At 37.8% G+C, this 19,867-nt stretch overlaps 1 protein-coding gene across 4 annotated transcripts in view; it reads right to left on the bottom strand.

The window, feature by feature from the left end:
- Positions 1-19,867, bottom strand: part of kalrnb (kalirin RhoGEF kinase b) — a 71,624-nt gene that overhangs the window by 2,905 nt on the left and 48,852 nt on the right. The window contains exons 1-14 of one of the 4 annotated variants that reach the window (XM_083523880.1): positions 18,440-18,664; positions 14,775-15,021; positions 7,955-8,232; positions 7,442-7,555; positions 6,888-6,985; positions 6,581-6,647; positions 5,894-5,997; positions 5,463-5,532; positions 4,047-4,133; positions 3,585-3,677; positions 3,446-3,496; positions 2,409-2,486; positions 810-995; positions 144-315 (exon numbers count right to left, since the gene is read on the bottom strand). In XM_083523880.1, the coding sequence (XP_083380006.1) occupies positions 144-315; positions 810-995; positions 2,409-2,486; positions 3,446-3,496; positions 3,585-3,677; positions 4,047-4,133; positions 5,463-5,532; positions 5,894-5,997; positions 6,581-6,647; positions 6,888-6,985; positions 7,442-7,555; positions 7,955-8,232; positions 14,775-15,021; positions 18,440-18,505 (1,711 nt within the window). In that variant the 5' untranslated portion in view covers positions 18,506-18,664. Of the gene's footprint in view, positions 1-143; positions 316-809; positions 996-2,408; positions 2,487-3,445; positions 3,497-3,584; positions 3,678-4,046; positions 4,134-5,462; positions 5,533-5,891; positions 5,998-6,580; positions 6,648-6,887; positions 6,986-7,441; positions 7,556-7,954; positions 8,233-11,623; positions 11,751-14,774; positions 15,022-18,439; positions 18,665-19,867 lie in introns of those variants that run through there. The other 3 variants (XM_083523879.1, XM_083523881.1, XR_014530643.1) reach the window with 3 other exon arrangements.

The following is a 19,867-nucleotide window of genomic DNA, read 5'->3' as shown; positions in this document are numbered from 1 at the left end:
AATTATATGATTTTAACAGACACTGAAACACCTTCAAACATATTTAATGAAGGAACACAGAACTGCACAACAGCATTATTTATAAAATACAGAAATGCAGAAAAAACCTCTAATTAAAAAATATGGTAATTTTAGTCCCCTACCTGTGAGGAAGTTGCTCTGCAGATCCAGAAGTTCCCGTATGCTCTGTACCCACTCTTGCTTTATGTCTATGTTAGCAGCCTGTAGCGTGAGCCTCTCGGATGAGCCGCGGCACGCTAGCACAAACTTACACGGGTCACTCTCGACGTGGGGCTCCATGCTTAAAAAGCTCACCTTATAGACAAATTTAAACACAGTGTGTCCATATACAGTACATAGAGAATTAAAGATATAATGATTAAATTAATCCTCAAACCTGATTGATCATAAGATGTTGATTAATTTACCATAAAAGCAGCTCTGGTAGTTATGCATTTCAAATCACAGGTGTATATATATAAAGTGAGCATTCTAAAAATGTATGGTTGCTATAGTAACAACTGATTCATAGGCAATTGTCAGACTTCAGATGTGTGTAATTGTTGGCAGAGTGAAGAAGTGAGCAGATGTTTAACTTATTTTGGAAGGTGTCTCCAGTGTCAGCGCTTTGTAACAGAGGTAAAACGATAACCTTTTCTCATTTTTTTCTATAAAGTTGGATTGAGCTGCTACAGCATGCTGGAGAGCACACCGACCCACTGGTGATTATTTTTCAATAACTGCACTCCCATAAGACTTTTTTATTTTATTTGTCGTGTCAATCAGATAGCCAGCTCTTCACTCTGTACCTTGATGCTCTTCTTAAACTGGTATCCGGGCGTCGAGGACCCTTTGCGCAGAAGCTCGCTGAAGATGACGATCTGCTCGAAGAGGAAGACTCTTCTCTCTTTGCTGCGAGAGAGAACGCCCGAGTCTTGCTCCGTCACGAAGAACGTGTCCTGCTGCAGGAGCTTCCCTTGAGCTGTCAGTTTTCCCTGAATAGATATAAATTTTAGATATAAACCATCTGTATGGCAAGGAGAACGTGCCTGAGATAACATGACTAGAACTTAGAGCAGTGTTAGGGCGTTTTCACACATCACTTCATTTTGGTCGAGTGGGACAGATGTTTCTTTCGCAGCTGGGTGTAGTTGAAAAAAAAAAACCAAACAAACCCTGGAATCCCTGGTCCATCTGGAAACAGTGATCTCAGGTTTGCTTTGATTTCACACACCCAATGGATTCCACTCCCCAGGTCTGCTATAAAAATTTGTTTTTGCCTTTACTTTCACTTCGACATGAGCTACCATGAGGTACCAGGATCTAGCACTCCTCAGCAGCATGGATTTGTTTTCCCTCTTTGCATTTTTTCTTTTTTTTTATTCGCAGTCCTATTCTGTCTAATTGGTGCTAATGCTCAATAAGAGAAGATGTACTCATACTGTATATCTGTATGAAGTAATTATTGGTGTAAAGAATTTGAGTAAATGTAGTTCGTTGCTATAGTCGGGCTACTTTCTAGTTTCACTGTGTATCAAAGATATGAGCGACTTTTACTCTCTGCTCAACTATATTTATGATTCAGTATATGTACTTTTGACTCTGCTATATTTGAACCAACAATGAGCAATTACATTTTGCACCTCTGTTGAAGATGCCATTAACTCTCTCCTACCCGCATCTGCTGCCTGTGGGCGACTTTTTTTTAGCTCTGCTGCCTCGTTTTCAGTCCAAAATAAGCTTTAATTTCCAAAAAAGCTTTGAAGTTGAATAAGATTTCGCCTGAGAGCTGCAGCACATCACAGTCAGCTTTTAATATTCGTTTTCACTTTATCTAAAATTATTTACTGTCATTTGATTTGCCTATTAAATACTAATAGTTCTTCAACTTTGTGACATCATACTGTCATTTTATTTGTTAATTGAAGATCCCTTTTTTGAAAGATTGATATGACTACTTTGTCCTTTTTTATTCTGGCGTGTTGAAGACGATGTTGTGTTGATAGTTAATGCAGTGTTGAGGTGAACAATTCCATTTGTATTTTTAGGAAATAAAACCCCACAAATCAACTGTTTTTAACTTTTCACTAACATCTTGGTGTCTTGGTGTTGAGTTGACTTGGTGTTGATGTTGACTAGTGGATACAATATGTACAAGTGTGTGTCAGAGGGAATTCCTGTGTGTGAACCCCCCTCCTCCTTCTACTAATCGATCCTGGGTGTGGACTCTATTGTTTGGTCCAAAAGTGAGAACACCCTTAGCAGCACTGTTCCTTTTTTCTTTTATAACAGCACTAAAATAGGAGCACTGATCTCTAGCTGATCCCTGGTGTGTTATGATTTGTTCTCCTGCGTATGCGTGTGGGTGTGTGTTTTGGTGTGTTAAATTGGTTCGGTTGAAGCATCACCTCATAACCCTGCAACCTTCCCAAGTTCATCATATCATTGCAGCGCTTGGGAACAAGGACCATCAGGTCTACCGCTTTCTGTAGACAGGAAAAATATGAGTCAAGGGTTAGAGCACAGTCAAATGCCTCCACACCCTTAGTATGAAAAACAAAGGAAAGAAATGGGTTTCAATTGCAACAGAATACACTATATGAAGAAAAGTTTGTGGACCTGAGCATAAGATTGGTATGTGCTTTTTCAACATCCCATTCCACAATTTGGTCCCTTTTGTTTGTTATAATGACCTCCAATCTTCTGAAAAGATGTTTTGGATTTTGGAGTGAGCTTGTGGAGATTTTGTGTGAGATTCTTTCAGCCACAAGGGTGTTAGTAAAGTCAGGTACTGATGTAGGAGAGGTCTGGAGGCTTGGGGTCCAGTCAGCATGAACATGTCATACCAAAGGTGTTCAGTAGGGTTGAGGTTAGAGCTCTATTGCAGGAGATATTCCAATTTAAACAATGTGAAGTATATCTTCATGGAGCTGGCTTTGTCCAAGTGAAGGGAAAATTTCATGCAACCAAAAATCCGATACAATTGTGTGCCTCTATCTTTGTTGTAACAGTTTGGGAAAGAGACAAATATGGCTGAAAACTGCAGGTATCCCAAAATTTTTGTCCAAATAGTGTATATAGATATTTAGATGCCTCTCTATTATTATGAAGTTAGAAGAACTGTCAAATACACCGTTTTTTTTATCAGCTGTCTTTCCAAATATTCCCAGCACAGTTCAATTCTCAGTTCTGATTAATCAGAAGGCAAAACATGTACAGAGATTACTGACATGGTGATTTTTATGTGAGCAATTGTTTACTGGTAGTTAGTTTTATGGAACGAGTTTCCAGTGTCAAAGCTTTATTCCCGTTTTTATGAACCTTTTTAGGACAGAATTTGTATTACTTTTCACACTTTTTTCACACTTTTCCCGCAATGAAATATAAAGTAAGCACGTTCTAATAGCATTAAGAATGAGTACTAGAGCTTGTATAAATCTCTTACCTCTATTTCCTGACAGTCTAAGCCTGCTTTAGAGCTGTACTTCAAAAAGTCCTGGAAAAAAAGCAAAACGATTTCACACACTTCACATCTTAAAATACAAAAATAACCTAAAGTATTCGTTGCAGTTCCTCTCCTGCACCTTGAGCAACAGCTGATATTTGGTGATCCGCTGTATGGGTTTGATCAGGTAATCGCTGATGGACAACCTGGAGTTGATCTCCTGCTGAACTTCCTGTTTTCAGAGAATTAAGAGATCAGTGTATGTGATGTAAAAGAGAGTGGGAATGAAAACCAAGAGCAAATTCAGTTCATTTTTGTTTTAACAATGGACACTGACTCAAAGCAACTTAACAGAGATAAAGAGGTTATAAGGTTGTATAAAAGAGTGCATAAGTTTACTTCTGATAATTGTAGAGTATATAGTTTTTGTTTCTTTAAATTGGAAGTTTATCCATAATGAGTAATCAGTGGACACAGTGGCAAGGAAAAAACCCCTGAGATGGCATGTTGAAGAACACTTTAGAGGAACAAGATTTAAAAGGGAACCCCTCCTCATCTAGGTGTCACAAGTGTGATTTTTTTTCCCCCAAGCATTTCTCACCTCAAAGAACGTGTCATATTCGGCCACTACGAACTCGGAGCGGGGTTTGTTCTGACAGTAAATCACATACATATGCAGTCGCCTCTCCTGTAATTAGAACAAAAAAACATGTGATGAGCACATTTTCTTTCTTTGTCTCTCTCTTCCACATACACACACTCCTGGCCTGTATAGTACAGGATAGCAAAGTATAATATAGTATAGTATAGTATAGTATAGTGTAGTATAGTATAGTATAGTATAGTGTAGTATAGTATAGTATAGTATAGTGTAGAAAAGTATAGTATCACAAAGTATAATATAGCAAAGAATAATGTAGTATAGTATAATATAGTGTAGTATAGCAAAGTATAGTATAGCAACATATCATATAGAGTAGTATAGTATAGCAATGTATAGCAAAGTATACTATAGTATAGTATAGAATAGTATAGTATAGTACGGTGTAGCAAAGTATAATATAGTGTAGTATAGTATAGCAAAGTATAGTATAGTATAGTATATTTTGTATGGTGTAGCAAAGTATAATACAGTATAGTACAATATAGTATAGTATTATATAGTTTAGTAAAATATAGTACAGTATAATATAGTATAGTATATTAAAGAATAGTATAGGAGGTGAAATAGGCCTATATACTATTTTATCTGCTACATAATAGTAAGCAAATTTTCTTATTGTATAGTATAATATATTAAATTTGTATATTTTGTATTAGTATAGTTTAGTTCATTAAAAACCCTTGGATTTTATTGAGTGTAATCTGTTGCAAACCAGGCTCTGATTTCAGCAATAAAAAAATAGTGGGACAAAACCAAGCACACTTGTGTGTTTGCCTTGTCCTCTTTAACTCACACTGTAAAGCTGGTGAAAATCTGATGACGATGATTTTTTCACCAATTTCAGGAAAAAAAAATGGACGTTCTCAGATCCTTACCAAATTCACAGCATACATTATGGTGGTCAAGACTAACGCAGGAGTGTGCTAAGTTTTGCCCCATCACTCTCTAGGGCTGAGATCCAAGACTCTAATTTCTAATATATTGAGTTCGATACTATACTACAATACACCATAGAATAAATCAATTCTAGAGGATATAAAAACAAAAGTAAGTGCACTCCTGGATTAATATAGGTCTCCATAATGAACACTGTGAATTTGGTGAAGGTCTGAGAATGATGAATTTTAGGTTTTAAATAAAAAACTAAGGCTACCCTTACCTATTTTTAACCACAAAAAATGTATGCCCTCAGATCTTCATCAAATTCACAGTGTGCATTAAAGCAGTCAAAATGGATGTAGGAGTGCAATTAGTTTAGCCTCTCTTTGCATCTCTAGAGCTGAGATCCAACCCTCAATTCCAGCAGACTGAACTCAATAAAACATACAGGTTTGGAGTAAAGCCTTTACTTACATGTTTAATGAAAAGCTCAGCCAGTTTGTCTTGATCTTGCAGGCATTTCTCCAACTCTCCCATAAAAAACCTTCAAATAACACAAAGAAAGCTGTTCAGTAATGACATAAAACCCATAAAACTCTGGGTGGACACCAGATCAGTCTTGATGTGTTCTCAGGGGTGGCAAAACTATTGAAACTCTTGACACCTGCTAGTAAACACATTGATGAGATCTGTGGTATCTGCATGTTGCTGTTAGGGTTTTTTTCATAAATCTCTTCTGATGTAGACAAAATCGTGTCATTAATATATATATATATATATATATATATATATATATATATATATATATATATATATATATATATATATATATATATATATATATATATATATATATATATGAAATTGTGCAAACACATGTAAGTGTGGTATAAAACATGACCCACTCTTTGTGCCAGTCGTAGATTTGATGAATGTTCCCAAAAACGATCTTATCTTTCCCCATCATGTCCTCAGAAACTCCTTTTTCTGCGACCCTCTTCATGAAACCCTTTTAATACAGGAAGGAAAGGTTTTAGGCCTGTGTGTGTTACATGTGATCAGGTGGTCTGAAGATTTTGATTATGTTTTTATAACAACAACTCTGACGTTATTTCTGGCTACACAGAAAATCATGAGTTTATTATCGTTTCTATAGCAATTTCCAGTACATCCAGTACATATCAATTATATATATATATATATATATATATATATATATATATATATATATATATATATATAATTATCTATTAGAAGATAGATAGATAGATAGATAGATAGATAGATAGATAGATAGATAGATAGATAGATAGATAGATAGATAGATAGATGAACAGCTAGACACACACAGACAGACAGACAGACAGACAGACAGACAGATAGATAGATAGATAGATAGATAGATAGATAGATAGATAGATAGATAGATAGATAGATAGATAGATAGATAGATAGATAGATAGATAGACAGCTGAACAGCTAGACACACAAGGACAGATAGACAGACAGATACGCAGACAGACAGGTGGGCGGGCAGACGGACGGACGGAGAGACAGACAGACAGATAGATAGATAATGTGATCCCATTTACCTCTACTATTGTACCCAGGTTCTTCACATAGTCTTTCTCTGTCTGTACCATTTCATTCAGTACAAACCTGAGAACAGAAAGAGAACATTTCCTGAACCCAACAGTTTAACCTTATTTATATATTTATTTATTTATATATATTTGCTTGTTTGTATGTTTGTTTGTTTGTCCATATATTTATGGATTCATGCATGTATGTAAGTTCTGAATGGGGATCAATCAAATGTCCTCATAAGGGACAAACACACACACACACACACACACACACACACACACACACACACACACTATTGTTTTTAGCTCTTACATGCGTCCTCTCAGTGCTTTGTTTTTCTTTTCTGTTTCTGGGTCTCGGGGTGTTTGATCAGATGCTGCCAACGGATCAAATGATCCAGGCTCTGGACTCTAACAAGCAGAAGAATTATAATCAGGAACAGGAAAGCAGATGATGACATGAATAAAAGATGTAAGAACACTTGAAAACAAAAGTTTGCATGCCTTTATAAACAACAACAACAAAAAAAAACTTGTATACTAAGTCAAGGCTATACAATGTATTTCACATCAATACATGTAGCACAACCAGATCTAATAGTGAATAATGAACTAACAAATAAATAATTATTCTCTCGTACACATCCTCCTCAAAGGACGCAAAATGTCTTTTAAACCATTTTCCTGCTGTCTTAGACTTTGAAGTCCAGATTTCAAAATTGTACATTGTATGCTTCTTTTTTTGAGCTTATCTGCTAACAAACGCATGTATATTTAGCTTTATTGCAAACTTTTGCACTCAACTCTAATTAAAACTTGTTAGAAATAAATAAGGTGCAAGTGGGTTGATTAAAGGAGCTTCTGAACCTTCTCCTCCTGAGCTGAGGGATCTTTAATGATCTCCATTGGGGGAGGCAGAGGTGTGTGTGGCTCGTCTTCTGCTTCGTCTTCTCCACCACTGTTTGTTCCTCGTCTTCCTCTCTGTAAAGTCAAAGAGAGAAATAAGGACATGGAAAAAAAAGATCCTTCAGATCCTATGAGGAAGTTGTAGCTCTGTTGTTGAGGCTCTGCATTAATGATGAAAAGGTTGGGGTTAAAGCCCCGGTATTGACAAGCTGACACCCCTAACCCTTTCACCAACACAACCCCCCCAGCTCAAAGTGTTCTGTTATCCACATTACAGTCAATTGTTAATCTGATGAATTAGTAATTTTGGTCTGTTTTTTATTTCTGTTGCTAATGAATTGCTGTTAAAGGAGCAGTTAATATCAAAATTTAAAACAGTAAATAGTTTCAGTTATTTAAAAAAACATCTACAATAAATTCTAATTCAAATCTTGATTAAAACCCCTCCCACATCGTCCCCTGACTGCCCCCTACCTCCTCTGCGCTGTCCTCAGGCTGAACTCCCAGGTCCACGCTCTTGCGCCCGTCTCGTTTGCGCTGCTTGTTGTTGGGTTTCTTGGCGTTGGCGTTGTCTCCCTTGCCGTGACTGAGGCGTCGCACAGGGCTGGTGAGCCACTTCTTTAACGTGTTGCCAGTCGTTCCCGAGCGTTTGGGTCCTGGCGATGAGCTCGGCAATGAGCTCACAGACGCCTGAGGCTGCAGCGATGTCACTGACTCCGACTTCACCTCCGCACTGCCAACTGGGTAATTCTCTACAGGAGACAGCAGATTTGCTATTATTAGCATTAACACAATAACCAACATAAATATAGCTCAGGAGGCAGCAAAGAGAAAACAAATTTGAAAGCATATCAGACAGCAATAAACATGAAACATCATTACATTACTAAAAACAAAAAATAACCTGAAATCAGCACTTTTTCAAAACAACTCAAAATCCAGTCAACTTCTCACTACACTCTTCTCAAAGCCTCGACACAGGAAGTGTCACCTGGCAGCTCGGAGCCAGTTCATTCCTGTGATTTGCCAAACCGGACTGACCTGCTCCTGGAGCCACTTCACACACTGCAGCATTCCAACATACTATTAACACACACACACACACACACACACACAGACACACACACACACACGTTTCAGCCATCGCAGAGAAGTGAAACTGCCAGAGGGTCAGTGTAATGCATCTGAAAACATCTTCAGACTTGGAATACACTAGAACATGCTATTCCACATTTAGTCCCCATTTGTTCTTACAATAACCTCCATTCTTCTGGGAAGATGTTCCACTAGATTTTGGAGTGCCTGATGTATGATCCAAAAGGTATTCAATAGGGTTTAGGTCAGAGCTCTATAGCAGAAGATCTTCCACTAAACCCATGTAAAGCAAATCTTGATGGAGCTGGTTTTGTGCTGAGGGGCTGTGATGCTGGAACAGGTTTGGGTGAGGGGAGGGAGAATATAATGCTACCACATACAAAAATCATATAATATTCCATATTTGTGCTAAGATTCTGAGGAAGAAGTATAAATTTTGTATTATGCTCTGGTTTATATGCATGTCTATCAAAACTAGCTAACACATGTATATGTCATTTGTTAATTTGACAATTTTATTATTCTTCAAGAAAAGAAACAGCTTCCTCTTCTGTCAGTAAAAGAGAAAAGGAGACCACTGGATCTCTTGCAATCCAATTCAAAAGCAGTCTGGGAAATGAAAAGGTACTGAAATAATTGTGCTCATTATTTCCCCCTCACACGTAGAACATAATATATAACAAAGGTAGTTTTCTTTTTTATAATAGTAGCACTTCTATGATAATATTTCATTTTAGCATAAAGACACCTTAAAGTGCATCTTGTAAGAGAAATATCTTTCCCAATCCAAATAAACATCCACTCCAAAAATACATCTGATGATTTGAAAAACACTTTTGTATCCATTATCATTTTTACCTCAATCCATCCATCAAAAACAAACAAACAAATAAACAAACAAACAAAAAAAAGTCTAGTAGAATCGATGCATTTAAAGCAAGATATTACAAACAATGTAATTTCTTTGGAGAATGAGAAATGTGCCACTACAGTCTGAGTAAATGTCTTATACAAGTGGGATTTTTGTTATGCGTTTATTGAAATTTTGAAGTTGAGTTACTACAAAGTGAAACTGTTCTCTATGACTTGAAATTGCATTTAAAGGTTTCCTATTCTGGTTGAGAAGAGTCAGGTGTCCAAAATTCAAACGATCCATTACAAATTTATTTCCTTATATTTAGATTCAGGTTACATCCGGAGCCTCAAGAATAGCAAGAGAGCAATTATTTGATCAGTAATAATGTAATAATGTCATTATTACAGAGTAGTTATTATAGTCCTGGATTTGAAACTTTGCACATGTTACAATTTGATTAAGTTTATTAACTCAAACTTCAGGCGAAACTGCTGCCACAAAGTTGAAGGCACACAATTGAACAGAATCTTTGGATGCAGTAGCATTAAATTTTCCCTTCAGTTGAACAAGGAGACCAACACCTGTTCACAAGCCAGCTTTATGAAGATCTGCTTTACATGCGTTGGAGTGCAAGATCTCTTGCTAGAGAGCTCTGACCTCAACCGTATTGAACAGTTTTGGAATAAATGTGAACGATGACTGCACCCCAGGCCTCCTCACCTCACCTTCATACTGTAACTACCTGACTTTACTAACATCCTTGTGGCTGAATAAATCTCCACAAATTTCCACAAGCTCTCCAAAATCTCTCTCTCTCTCTCTCTCTCTCTTTCTCTCTCTCTCTCTCTCTCTCTCTCTCTCTCTCTCTCTCTCTCTATATATATATATATATATATATATATATATATATATATATATATATATATATATAGCCATTAGGGTTGCACAAGCCAGTGCACTCTTAGTGCCGGTCCCAAGCCCGGATAAATGGGGAGGGTTGCGTTAGGAAGGGCATCCAGCGTAAAAACATGTGCCAAATCAAACATGCGTATCATGAATACGGATTAACCACTGTGGCGCCCCCAATGGGAGAAGCCGAAAGAAAGTGTGTATATACACACACCACACATATAAATATAAAGATTAATGACCTGACGACTTAATCAAAATCAAATTCAGCTTCAAAGCAAACAGAAGCCAGAGCTGGAGTGTTGGTCAGAAATTAGGTTGGAAGAAAACAGCGCAAGATTAGATGATAACACACACACACACACACACACACACACAGACACACACACACACATGCAGCAGCGTGTAACCCCATTTTAAGGAGAAATGAAAGACAAGCAGGAAATGATCAAGAAAGAAAATGAAAAAAAAAATTTTTTCATTTTATCAAAAGATGCAGTGGTCTAGTTGAAAACGCAAAACAATGCCCACGCTGAAACTCAAATTGAAATTAATAAAAAATTTTTTATATATATATATATATATATATATATATATATATATATATATATATATATATATATATATATATATATATATATATTGGATTCAACAAATTAATTGGATTTTCTTTCATTCTGGATAAACATACATTTTGGAACATCCCTATTTATATAGACAACCAAGAGGGTACATAATATCATGTAATATAATATAATATAATATAATATAATATAATATAATATAATATAATATATATGTGTGTGTGTGTGTGTGTGTGTGTGTGTGTGTGTGTGTCCTGGCGCAGGTTGCAGGATTAAATATGAGGTTCAGGGTCCGGCTCACTGACCTACTCAGCAGCACTGAGGTCAAAAGTGTAAGAATCTCCAACAGTTTCGGAATGAACTTGATAATTAACTCGATCGGTACTATGACCTTCTCCATATGAGTAATGCACAGAGTTTACAGACTAATATGCCTCACACACACACACACGCACGCACGCACGCACGCGCACGCGCACGCACGCACGCACACACACATGCACACACACAGAAGTCTCAATGTCATATAGCAGACTGGAAAATTAAAACCAGCAAAATCTGTACACATACTCATCTCAATGCCATAATGGACATATATAAATAGATACACACACACACACACACACACACACACACACACACACACACACACACACACACACACACACCTTAACCGACATAACTAAGGTACATACGCACCTGTCCCCTTACAACAGCGCACCTTTTTAATAATCCACCTGAAACAATTTCCACAAGAACTTGACCCCCAACTTTGCATGACAGACAGATAGCCAGAGAGATGTAGGGACAAGGTAGAGAGAGAGAGAGAGAGAGAGAGAGAGAGAGAGAGAGAGAGAGAGAGAGAGAGAAGGACAGAGAAGAAGACGGAGAGAGGGAGACACAGGGTCTGTCTGGCACTAAAGCTTAGTGAAGTTCAGTCTGTTCTACTCTACTCCACACAGGGGAGGATCCAGGGCGGAGAGACAGAGAGAGAGGAAGAGAAAAAGAGAGAGACGGAGACAAATAGATACACAAAGGATAGCAGAAACAGAGAGAGAGAGACAGAGACAGAGACAAACAGATAGAGAGAGGAAGACAGAAGGAAAGAGAGATAGAGAGGGAGAGAGAGAGAGAGAGCAAGAGAAAGACAGACAGATATATAGATAGATACAAAGAAACAAATACAGAAATTAAATAATACAAAAATGAAAGAAGAGAGAGAAAGCGAGAGAGACAGATACAGAACAGATACAAAACGAGAGACGGAAAAAGACAGTTGTTTTGAATAAATATATATTCAGATTAGTAATAAAATAAATAATTATCTTTGTGTGTGTGTGTGTGTGTGTGTGTGTGTGTGTGTGTGTGTGTGTGTGTGTGTGTGTATCAGTGTGTCCTGTTATACCCATCCAAGCATTCCGCAGTGGCCCACTTTAAAAAAGAGCATCTGTGTTTAGACACCTTGAGCCGTCTCCTTACCTACTTTAGCAATAGAGATGTACTTCTTAATGCGTTCACACACACACACACACACACACACACACACACACAAACACACACACACACACAAACACACACACACACACACACACACACACACACACACACACACACACACACACACACACACACACACAAACAGATGTGCTGAATCTTTTACTGTCAGACATGAATTGGAAAATCAGAAATAAAATCAGGGAAACATGGGAAAGGACAAATATTGATGCTTTATGCAAATTGATGTTTATTATTAGTGAAACCAAACTCAACATAGAGCATGAAGACTAAATAGTCTTAAAAAATAAAAGTAATTAATAAAGTAATTATGGTGTTTTAATGACGTTAATCATCAGGATTTCATTCATTCATTCATCTTCTCCCGCTTATCCGTAATTCGGGTCGTGGGGGCAGCAGTCTAAGCGGATTCCCCAGACACTTCTCCGTGTCCAGGGATCGGGCTGTCAAGGCCCCCGCCTTCGACTGCTGCCCAATCCTCTCAGCACCGGTCCCTTACGGTCCCTCCTGCAGGTGGTGAGCCCACGGGAAGGCGGTCCCACTTCGCTCCGACGTCATGGTCCTTGATTTATTTTTCTCGTAAGGGTCCCCTGGAGCATAGAGGGTTAAGGGCCTTGCTCAAGGGCCCAAGAGTGGCAGCTTGTCGATACCGGGGCTCGAACCCCCGACCTTCCGATCGGTAACCCAGCGCCTTAACCGCTGGAGCCACCACTCCCCTCATCAGGATTTCAAACAGCAATTTTGCTGTTTCCACACGGACAGTTAATGAGGTGATACCAGAGAAACTGTACCTCTTCTAACTTTCATAGGGATTAAATAAACATTAGTATTTTCACATAAACTGAGTTGATTAAGCAAAGAGTCTTCTGACAAAAATGAACATTATAGCCATAATAACGCATAGTACTTTGGATACTTAAGTACATATGAAGGCAAATACTTTTGTCCTTTTGCTCAAGTAAAAGTTTAAAGGAACACTTTTACTTGCACTGTAACTTGTATTTTACCGAATGGATCTCTACTTTAACTCAACTACATGGTTTACATACTTGGTCCACCACTGATAGATTTTCATGTAACAATGCATGACCACTTCCAACTGCCCCGTGTTTTCAGCCCTCAGACTATCACGTCACATGAGGTAACACTGATAAAGTCACCACACCACATTCAAACCTCAGAAAATTCAAAAGCCTCTTCATTAGGCAAAAAGAAAAATCACGGTGGAAAACCTCTTCGTCCTCATCCCTCCATGAGTCTCCTGATCTGTTAATTAATGAGCTCATCCTAATTATTCTTTAACCAGAAAGCACAGATGGCCCAGGAGCTTCTTTCGACCCAATGCTTCAACACAGCTTTGTGTGAAATGCTGATTTTTAGCTTAAATAAAGGCAAATTTCCCTAGTGATTTTTACATGAACATTTCCACTATTTGGCAGATGCCCTGATCCAGAGTGAGTAACATTTATCTCATTCATACAGTACAATCGAGCAGTTATGGGGTTCAGGGCCTTGCTCAGGGGCCCAACAGTGGCAGCTTGGCAGTGCCAGGGCTTGAATCCCAACCTTCTGATCAGTAACCAGAAGCCTTAACCATTAAGCTACCACTTCCTGCACTACACATAGCATTGGAACCATTAACATCATTCTTCATCATTTTTAAAGTTCAGATTTAAACATTTTAATGGTCAATAATAATTTAAGTACATATGCGATGCATAAACTTTTAAACGTATCCATATTTTATATACCCTGTTATACTGTAACGACTGTACCGTATTATATTTTACAATAATATAACAATGTTATACTATGTACAGTATAGTATAGCACACTATACTATATGCATGCTATGCTCTTGGAGCACAAAAGAAATACAAGTGAGGTAAATTTTCATGCCATTTGATATAAATTTTTTTTAAAAAGATTAAAAATATTTATTTACAGCCAGATCAAATGTACGGCCAATGAGATAAATGACATTTCTGACTGAAATGAATATAGACGAGTGTGTTCAGTGTGTGCAGTTGTGGTATTAACATTTGTCCCAAACGATCTGATTTGAAATGGACAGCCAATTAGGGCACATCTGAAATTTTTATGTGTCTTGGGTAAGTACATGAGTACATGACATCAAAATCTCTGGGTAAACCCCTCACCCAGTAGATCATCCTTTGATTTGTTTTTTTCAGGACACATCTGGATGCGTCCTACAAATCCCACTTACACAAGTGGTTTATCAGATCACAAAAAGGTGCCTCTTTTACCCTATTGCTGTCCACTTGTGATCAGATTACCCGGGACATGAACCAGGCATCCATTTCTTTGCCCCTACCTTTCCCGGAGGGGAGGAAGCAGTCCATTTCAACGCTGCTGCGAGAGTGTGAGACCGACAGGGTGCTGCTGGGAACGAGTCCCTCCTGAGGTGGTGAGCGCTCAGTGGTTCTCACTAAACACCAGCCAGGGCGATCACCTGAGCGCTCCAGCACCTCCACCGTCTGTCCTGAGTGCACGCTAAGCTCGCACGCCGAACATGCAACGAAGTCCTGCAGCACCACCGTGTGTTCACAGCCGCCCGAGAGCTGCAGAAAGGACAGGGGGGGGGGGAACGACGACACTGATTACATCATCATTGAGAGGGACACATCAAAAAAAAACATTTTTTAGACATTTTCATGCAGAGTTTCGATCCAGAATTAGGAAGTCAGAGGCAGCAGAGGCAGTTGAAACTAGATTTTCTTTGAATAATTAAATCAATTTAAATCAATACAAATAAAATGAAATATATAGAACATACATATAAATTATATAATATTTAAAATATATATTTATATTATTATATATAAGGTATTATATTCAATTGGACAGAATTTGACATAATTACTCTGTTTATTTTTGAGTCATGAAGTCAGGGTCAGCAAGGCCTTCTCTTCTGATTTAACCTCAGTATGACTGACTTATATTTGAATATATTTTTGTCCATGAATATGTATAAAATTATTCCCAGTAGTCTACTCTCTTCATTTCATAGTGTTTCTCTTGGGTGTAAGTTTAGGTTGGATTTTGTATCCAATCAGATTTTGAGTGTCATGTCACGTGTTGCTGGAGGTTGGGTTAGGGTTAAGGTTGGGGTTATCTGCCGTATCTGCCTCGACCAATCAGATTGCAACTCCAGGTCAATCTAGTGGGCGTCCAATAATTTCGTGCTTTGATTAGATGGTCAGAGAGCGCATTAGTCAGAGATCTGTAGCAAACTGCACAAGCTTAAATATATTTATGTGGATTTAATAGCTGGTTTCTTTAAATTCCACAATGGCTGACAGAGAAATGGATTGTTGTTACAGAGATACTTACAAGGACATTTACAAGACCCCCCCTAAATCTTCATGGATGCAGGAGGTCCCCAAAAAACATTGTTTTATAATATTTAAATAAGTCAACTCAGCAAGTTAGACAGAAGGCAGGAGGATGGGAGGATACAGAACAGAACATCAGTGTGTGTGTGTGTGTGTGTGTGTGTGTGTGTGTGTGTGTGTGTGTGTGTGTGTGTGTGTGGTATGTAAGTGTTCCCTGCTGAGAGGGAAGCACATGACTTACCCTAATCAAGTCATTAACACTATTGCAGTCAGCAGGAGAGCAGCAGGTTGTGTGTATTTACCGCCTGACTCACACACATACACACATCATCTCGTGCATGTAAAGTACACATGCTGCTTTCTTTATGACACTGCACTCTCTCTCACTAACACACGCACACACACACACACACACACACCCCATACCACTCTGTCCTTTCTGCCTGCATGAATCACTCAGTCCTGAAGTGAACACGGAAGCATTCAGTTTTTACAGCTGTGCTTATTTCACTCACTATAACCATTTCTCCCCCAAACTTTTTTTCCTGCCCATCCTAAAGCTGACTTTTGACCCCCTGCCCAAGTGTGTTGGAGCTGTATAAAAGCCCTGGTTCATCCCATAACCCTGGGAGTCCTGTCACATGATTCACATCACAAAAAAACACAATTATTCAATCTGCTTACAAGATTTGTTTTTTTTTTATATGGAGGGTATGAATACTTCTAGGTATGCTTTAAATATAAAGGAGAAATGAAAAAGGTGGTACTATTGCTAGAACCAAATAATAATAATTACATTTTGTTATGTAATAAGGTGAGGTGAACTTGAAGTGGGTGTGGCCTAAAATGTTATGTACTTTTATCAACCCACTGCGTGTTAGTTAAAACACATCGAAAACTGAAACACATTAACAATCGATAATAATAAAAAAACAGGGTGTGAATTCTGGTTCTGACAGTTCCTCAGCCTCAGCTACATCACTTGGCTAATAATAAGGTTATAATATACTTGATTGCTTAGATTTTATTGCTCAAATGCTCAGGTGTCCACAAACATATTTCCATATAGTGTAAATCCTGTTCGTATCTGTACTTGTTTAGAATGCATTACATATATATTTTATTCTCAATGAAGCGTTTTCACATCTTGTTTTACATATTCATTTTGTTAAACAAGTTTTTGTGTATATGTGCTTGTGTTCTCTTTAAGAAACAAGAACTCTAATCCGAATACTATGAGAATCCATTAAAACATGTAAAAATAACATATCTAGAAAGTATAGTGAGAGATGATGATGATGATGATGATGATAATGATGATGATGTCAGGAGGGAAAATAAGAAGGAAGAGGAGGAAATTTAGTTGGAAAAGAGGAACACCCTAGTCAGGGGAGCAAGCTTTGCTTCACATTCTGATTGTACACATCTGGCCAGGGATTTCCCCAATATGGAACATGGTGTCTTCCATATGGAACAAAAATTCGAATAAATAAATGATTAAATAAATCAAATCCGATAAACCTGAACTTACACACTCATGATGCTTCATTTGATATTGCTAGTGTTGATCAGACTCATATTTTACCCTCAGCTCTGGTTGTAGCGCATATCTGTTTTCCCTTTTTCTGCCGAGTCTTATGTAATGTTGAGTTTGTATAATGTGAAGTTAACGTTTCAGACTTTGGGAATAAATCTGACTGGACTAACAATGTGCACAGAGCTAAGAGAGCCACTCCCTCCTGAGCAAGCGCAAGAACACACTCCAAAAGTGAGCTCATGCTTAGTGCAACTCTCAACACAGACACACACACACAGTTTTACTAGCAGTTCAATTGTCATACAACCCTGCTCATAGAAGAAAGACGTATAGGTTTATACGACGGCTATCACATATAAAAACTTTTGTGTAGATTTAATTCATTTCTTAATTCTTAAATATTTTCCTGACACACACATGCTTCCTTCAAGACTGAACCCGGCCAAACCGCTGCTTATGCTGTGCCCACGTTTCTTTTAATTTACACCACATTTCATGTAAACAAAAACAAAACAAAACGCATTGGGGACTGTAAATTTAAACAGCAATAATACAGCTACAAACAATTTCTCACCCCAGTAAACATTTTTATGAGTGGCCTGATATAATATTTAAACATATGAAAAGTATTAATGAGTGATAAAGTAGGACATGGTTTAGGGTGTGTGTTTACACACACATATATACACATTGAGATGGAAATCAGGTCTCCTCCCTAAAAACACACAGAATCCCTACTATATTTCTCTATTAATACTACTATTAGCATACTATTAATCCTCTCTCTCTCTCTCTCTCTCTCTCTCTCTCTCTCTCTCTCTCTCTCTCTATCTATCTATCTATCTATCTATCTATCTATCTATCTATCTATCTATCTATATATATATATATATACACACACACACACACACTTCATCTATCAATTTTATTTTATGATGCCACAACTGTATTTCTGAAATCCAGTCTATAAACCATCTACTGCATAGAGATAAAAGCATTTGTACCATCATCAGAACGTTGACTACAATGATCCAAAGTGAAAAAAAGACTTAAAATATAATTTATAATAAAGCAGATATATTATTGAAAAAAGTCCCAGTTACTCACAGGTCTTGCACCCTTGGGTTGTTTAAATCTTTTCCATTTTGGCATGATTCTGACAGGGTGTCTCATCCAATTACCCAGTCTAAAACCGACAACCTAAAACCAGCTAAATGTCCTAGATTCTGATTGGCTGTCTGTCTAGACTAAAAAGTCTAGCTTCCCCTCCTCAGCCCAAACTTTTCCGTGGATTATAAGCAGCTGCTGATGTGCTTGACTAAAGACAGACTGACTGAGGTCTAACACTGGGTGCAGTTCTGTCTAAGCAAAAAGAGAGTGAGAGAGAAAGAGAGAGAGAAGGAAAGGGGGATGTTGCTTGACCATATGCAGAGAGCCTGAGGTCAAACAGCTTGTGGGTGTGTATGGTCTGATTGGGCAATGACAGTATGTGGATTCAACCTCACCCTTACACACACAAACTTAAACACTTGTATAGATTAATACATGTATATCTATACATTTTAAAGCATTATATTTCAGTGTAAAGACATTTAGACAAAGCTAAGTAAAGTTAATTCTTGAGGGGTGTCATCTGGTGGAGCAGACTAACAGTTATATGAACAACCCCCATTGGTTGCACATCATATGACTCATAATGTACGTGCAAATGCATGAATCATTAAAGTATTTAATTTGTCAATTACAGGATTATAATTACAGTTAATTATAGGATTTTTTCCTTAAATTCTGAGGAATTTTTGACGGTGCCAGATTTTCCTTTTATTCTATATTCGGTCATTTCTGTAAAAATTACTGAATGATTTGTTTAATCCATTTGAAGTACTGAAAATAAGCTTTCGGATGAATCTGGGTTGTTTATTGGGTTAAAAATCGCATTGGTGAGAAATGAAGCAATGTCGTTGCTGTCGTCACTGTGACTTTTCCAGCGTCTCGAGTTGGTGTAAAATAAACCCAACCTCCCAACCTGAAATTATGTTGCTTCCTGTTTGGGCTGGTTTATATTTTCGAATGTGCAATCTGTGCTGCGTACCGTGACACAGCTGTCCAAAAAAAAAAACTTCAAGCCAAATGTCTGGAAAAATATGTCAAGTTTTTTTGTTTTTGAAATTCCGACTGCTACAGTGTGGTGCCCAGTGCAGCCGCCCACAGATGCAGCAAAAACCCCAAAGCCACAATGTCATCTGTGCTCAACAGGATACTAGTCTAACTGTAAGACGGGTTGAGAAACAAGACAAACAGAAAGGACAAAGACCGAAACAGAGCAACAGGTATAGTGAGAGGAAGCTGTGGATTGTTAAGTATTTTGTATATCGAATGCATGCGCATGATCATTTGCATTTTTAAATGTGTTGCATGGAGAAGATTTTCTTAAGCCACTCGGAAGAGAACATAATTGTATAAAATAGAAAATTTATAGACAGAAAACATTACTGGTCACACAATGGATTGTTATGGATTCACATAATATTTATT

The sequence above is a fragment of the Silurus aristotelis genome (assembly GCF_946808225.1).
Source record: "Silurus aristotelis genome assembly, chromosome: 2".
In the NCBI taxonomy this organism is placed as follows: domain Eukaryota; kingdom Metazoa; phylum Chordata; class Actinopteri; order Siluriformes; family Siluridae; genus Silurus; species Silurus aristotelis.
The sequence above is the reverse complement of the archived record's forward strand: the minus strand, read 5'-3'. Positions and strand labels throughout refer to the sequence as shown.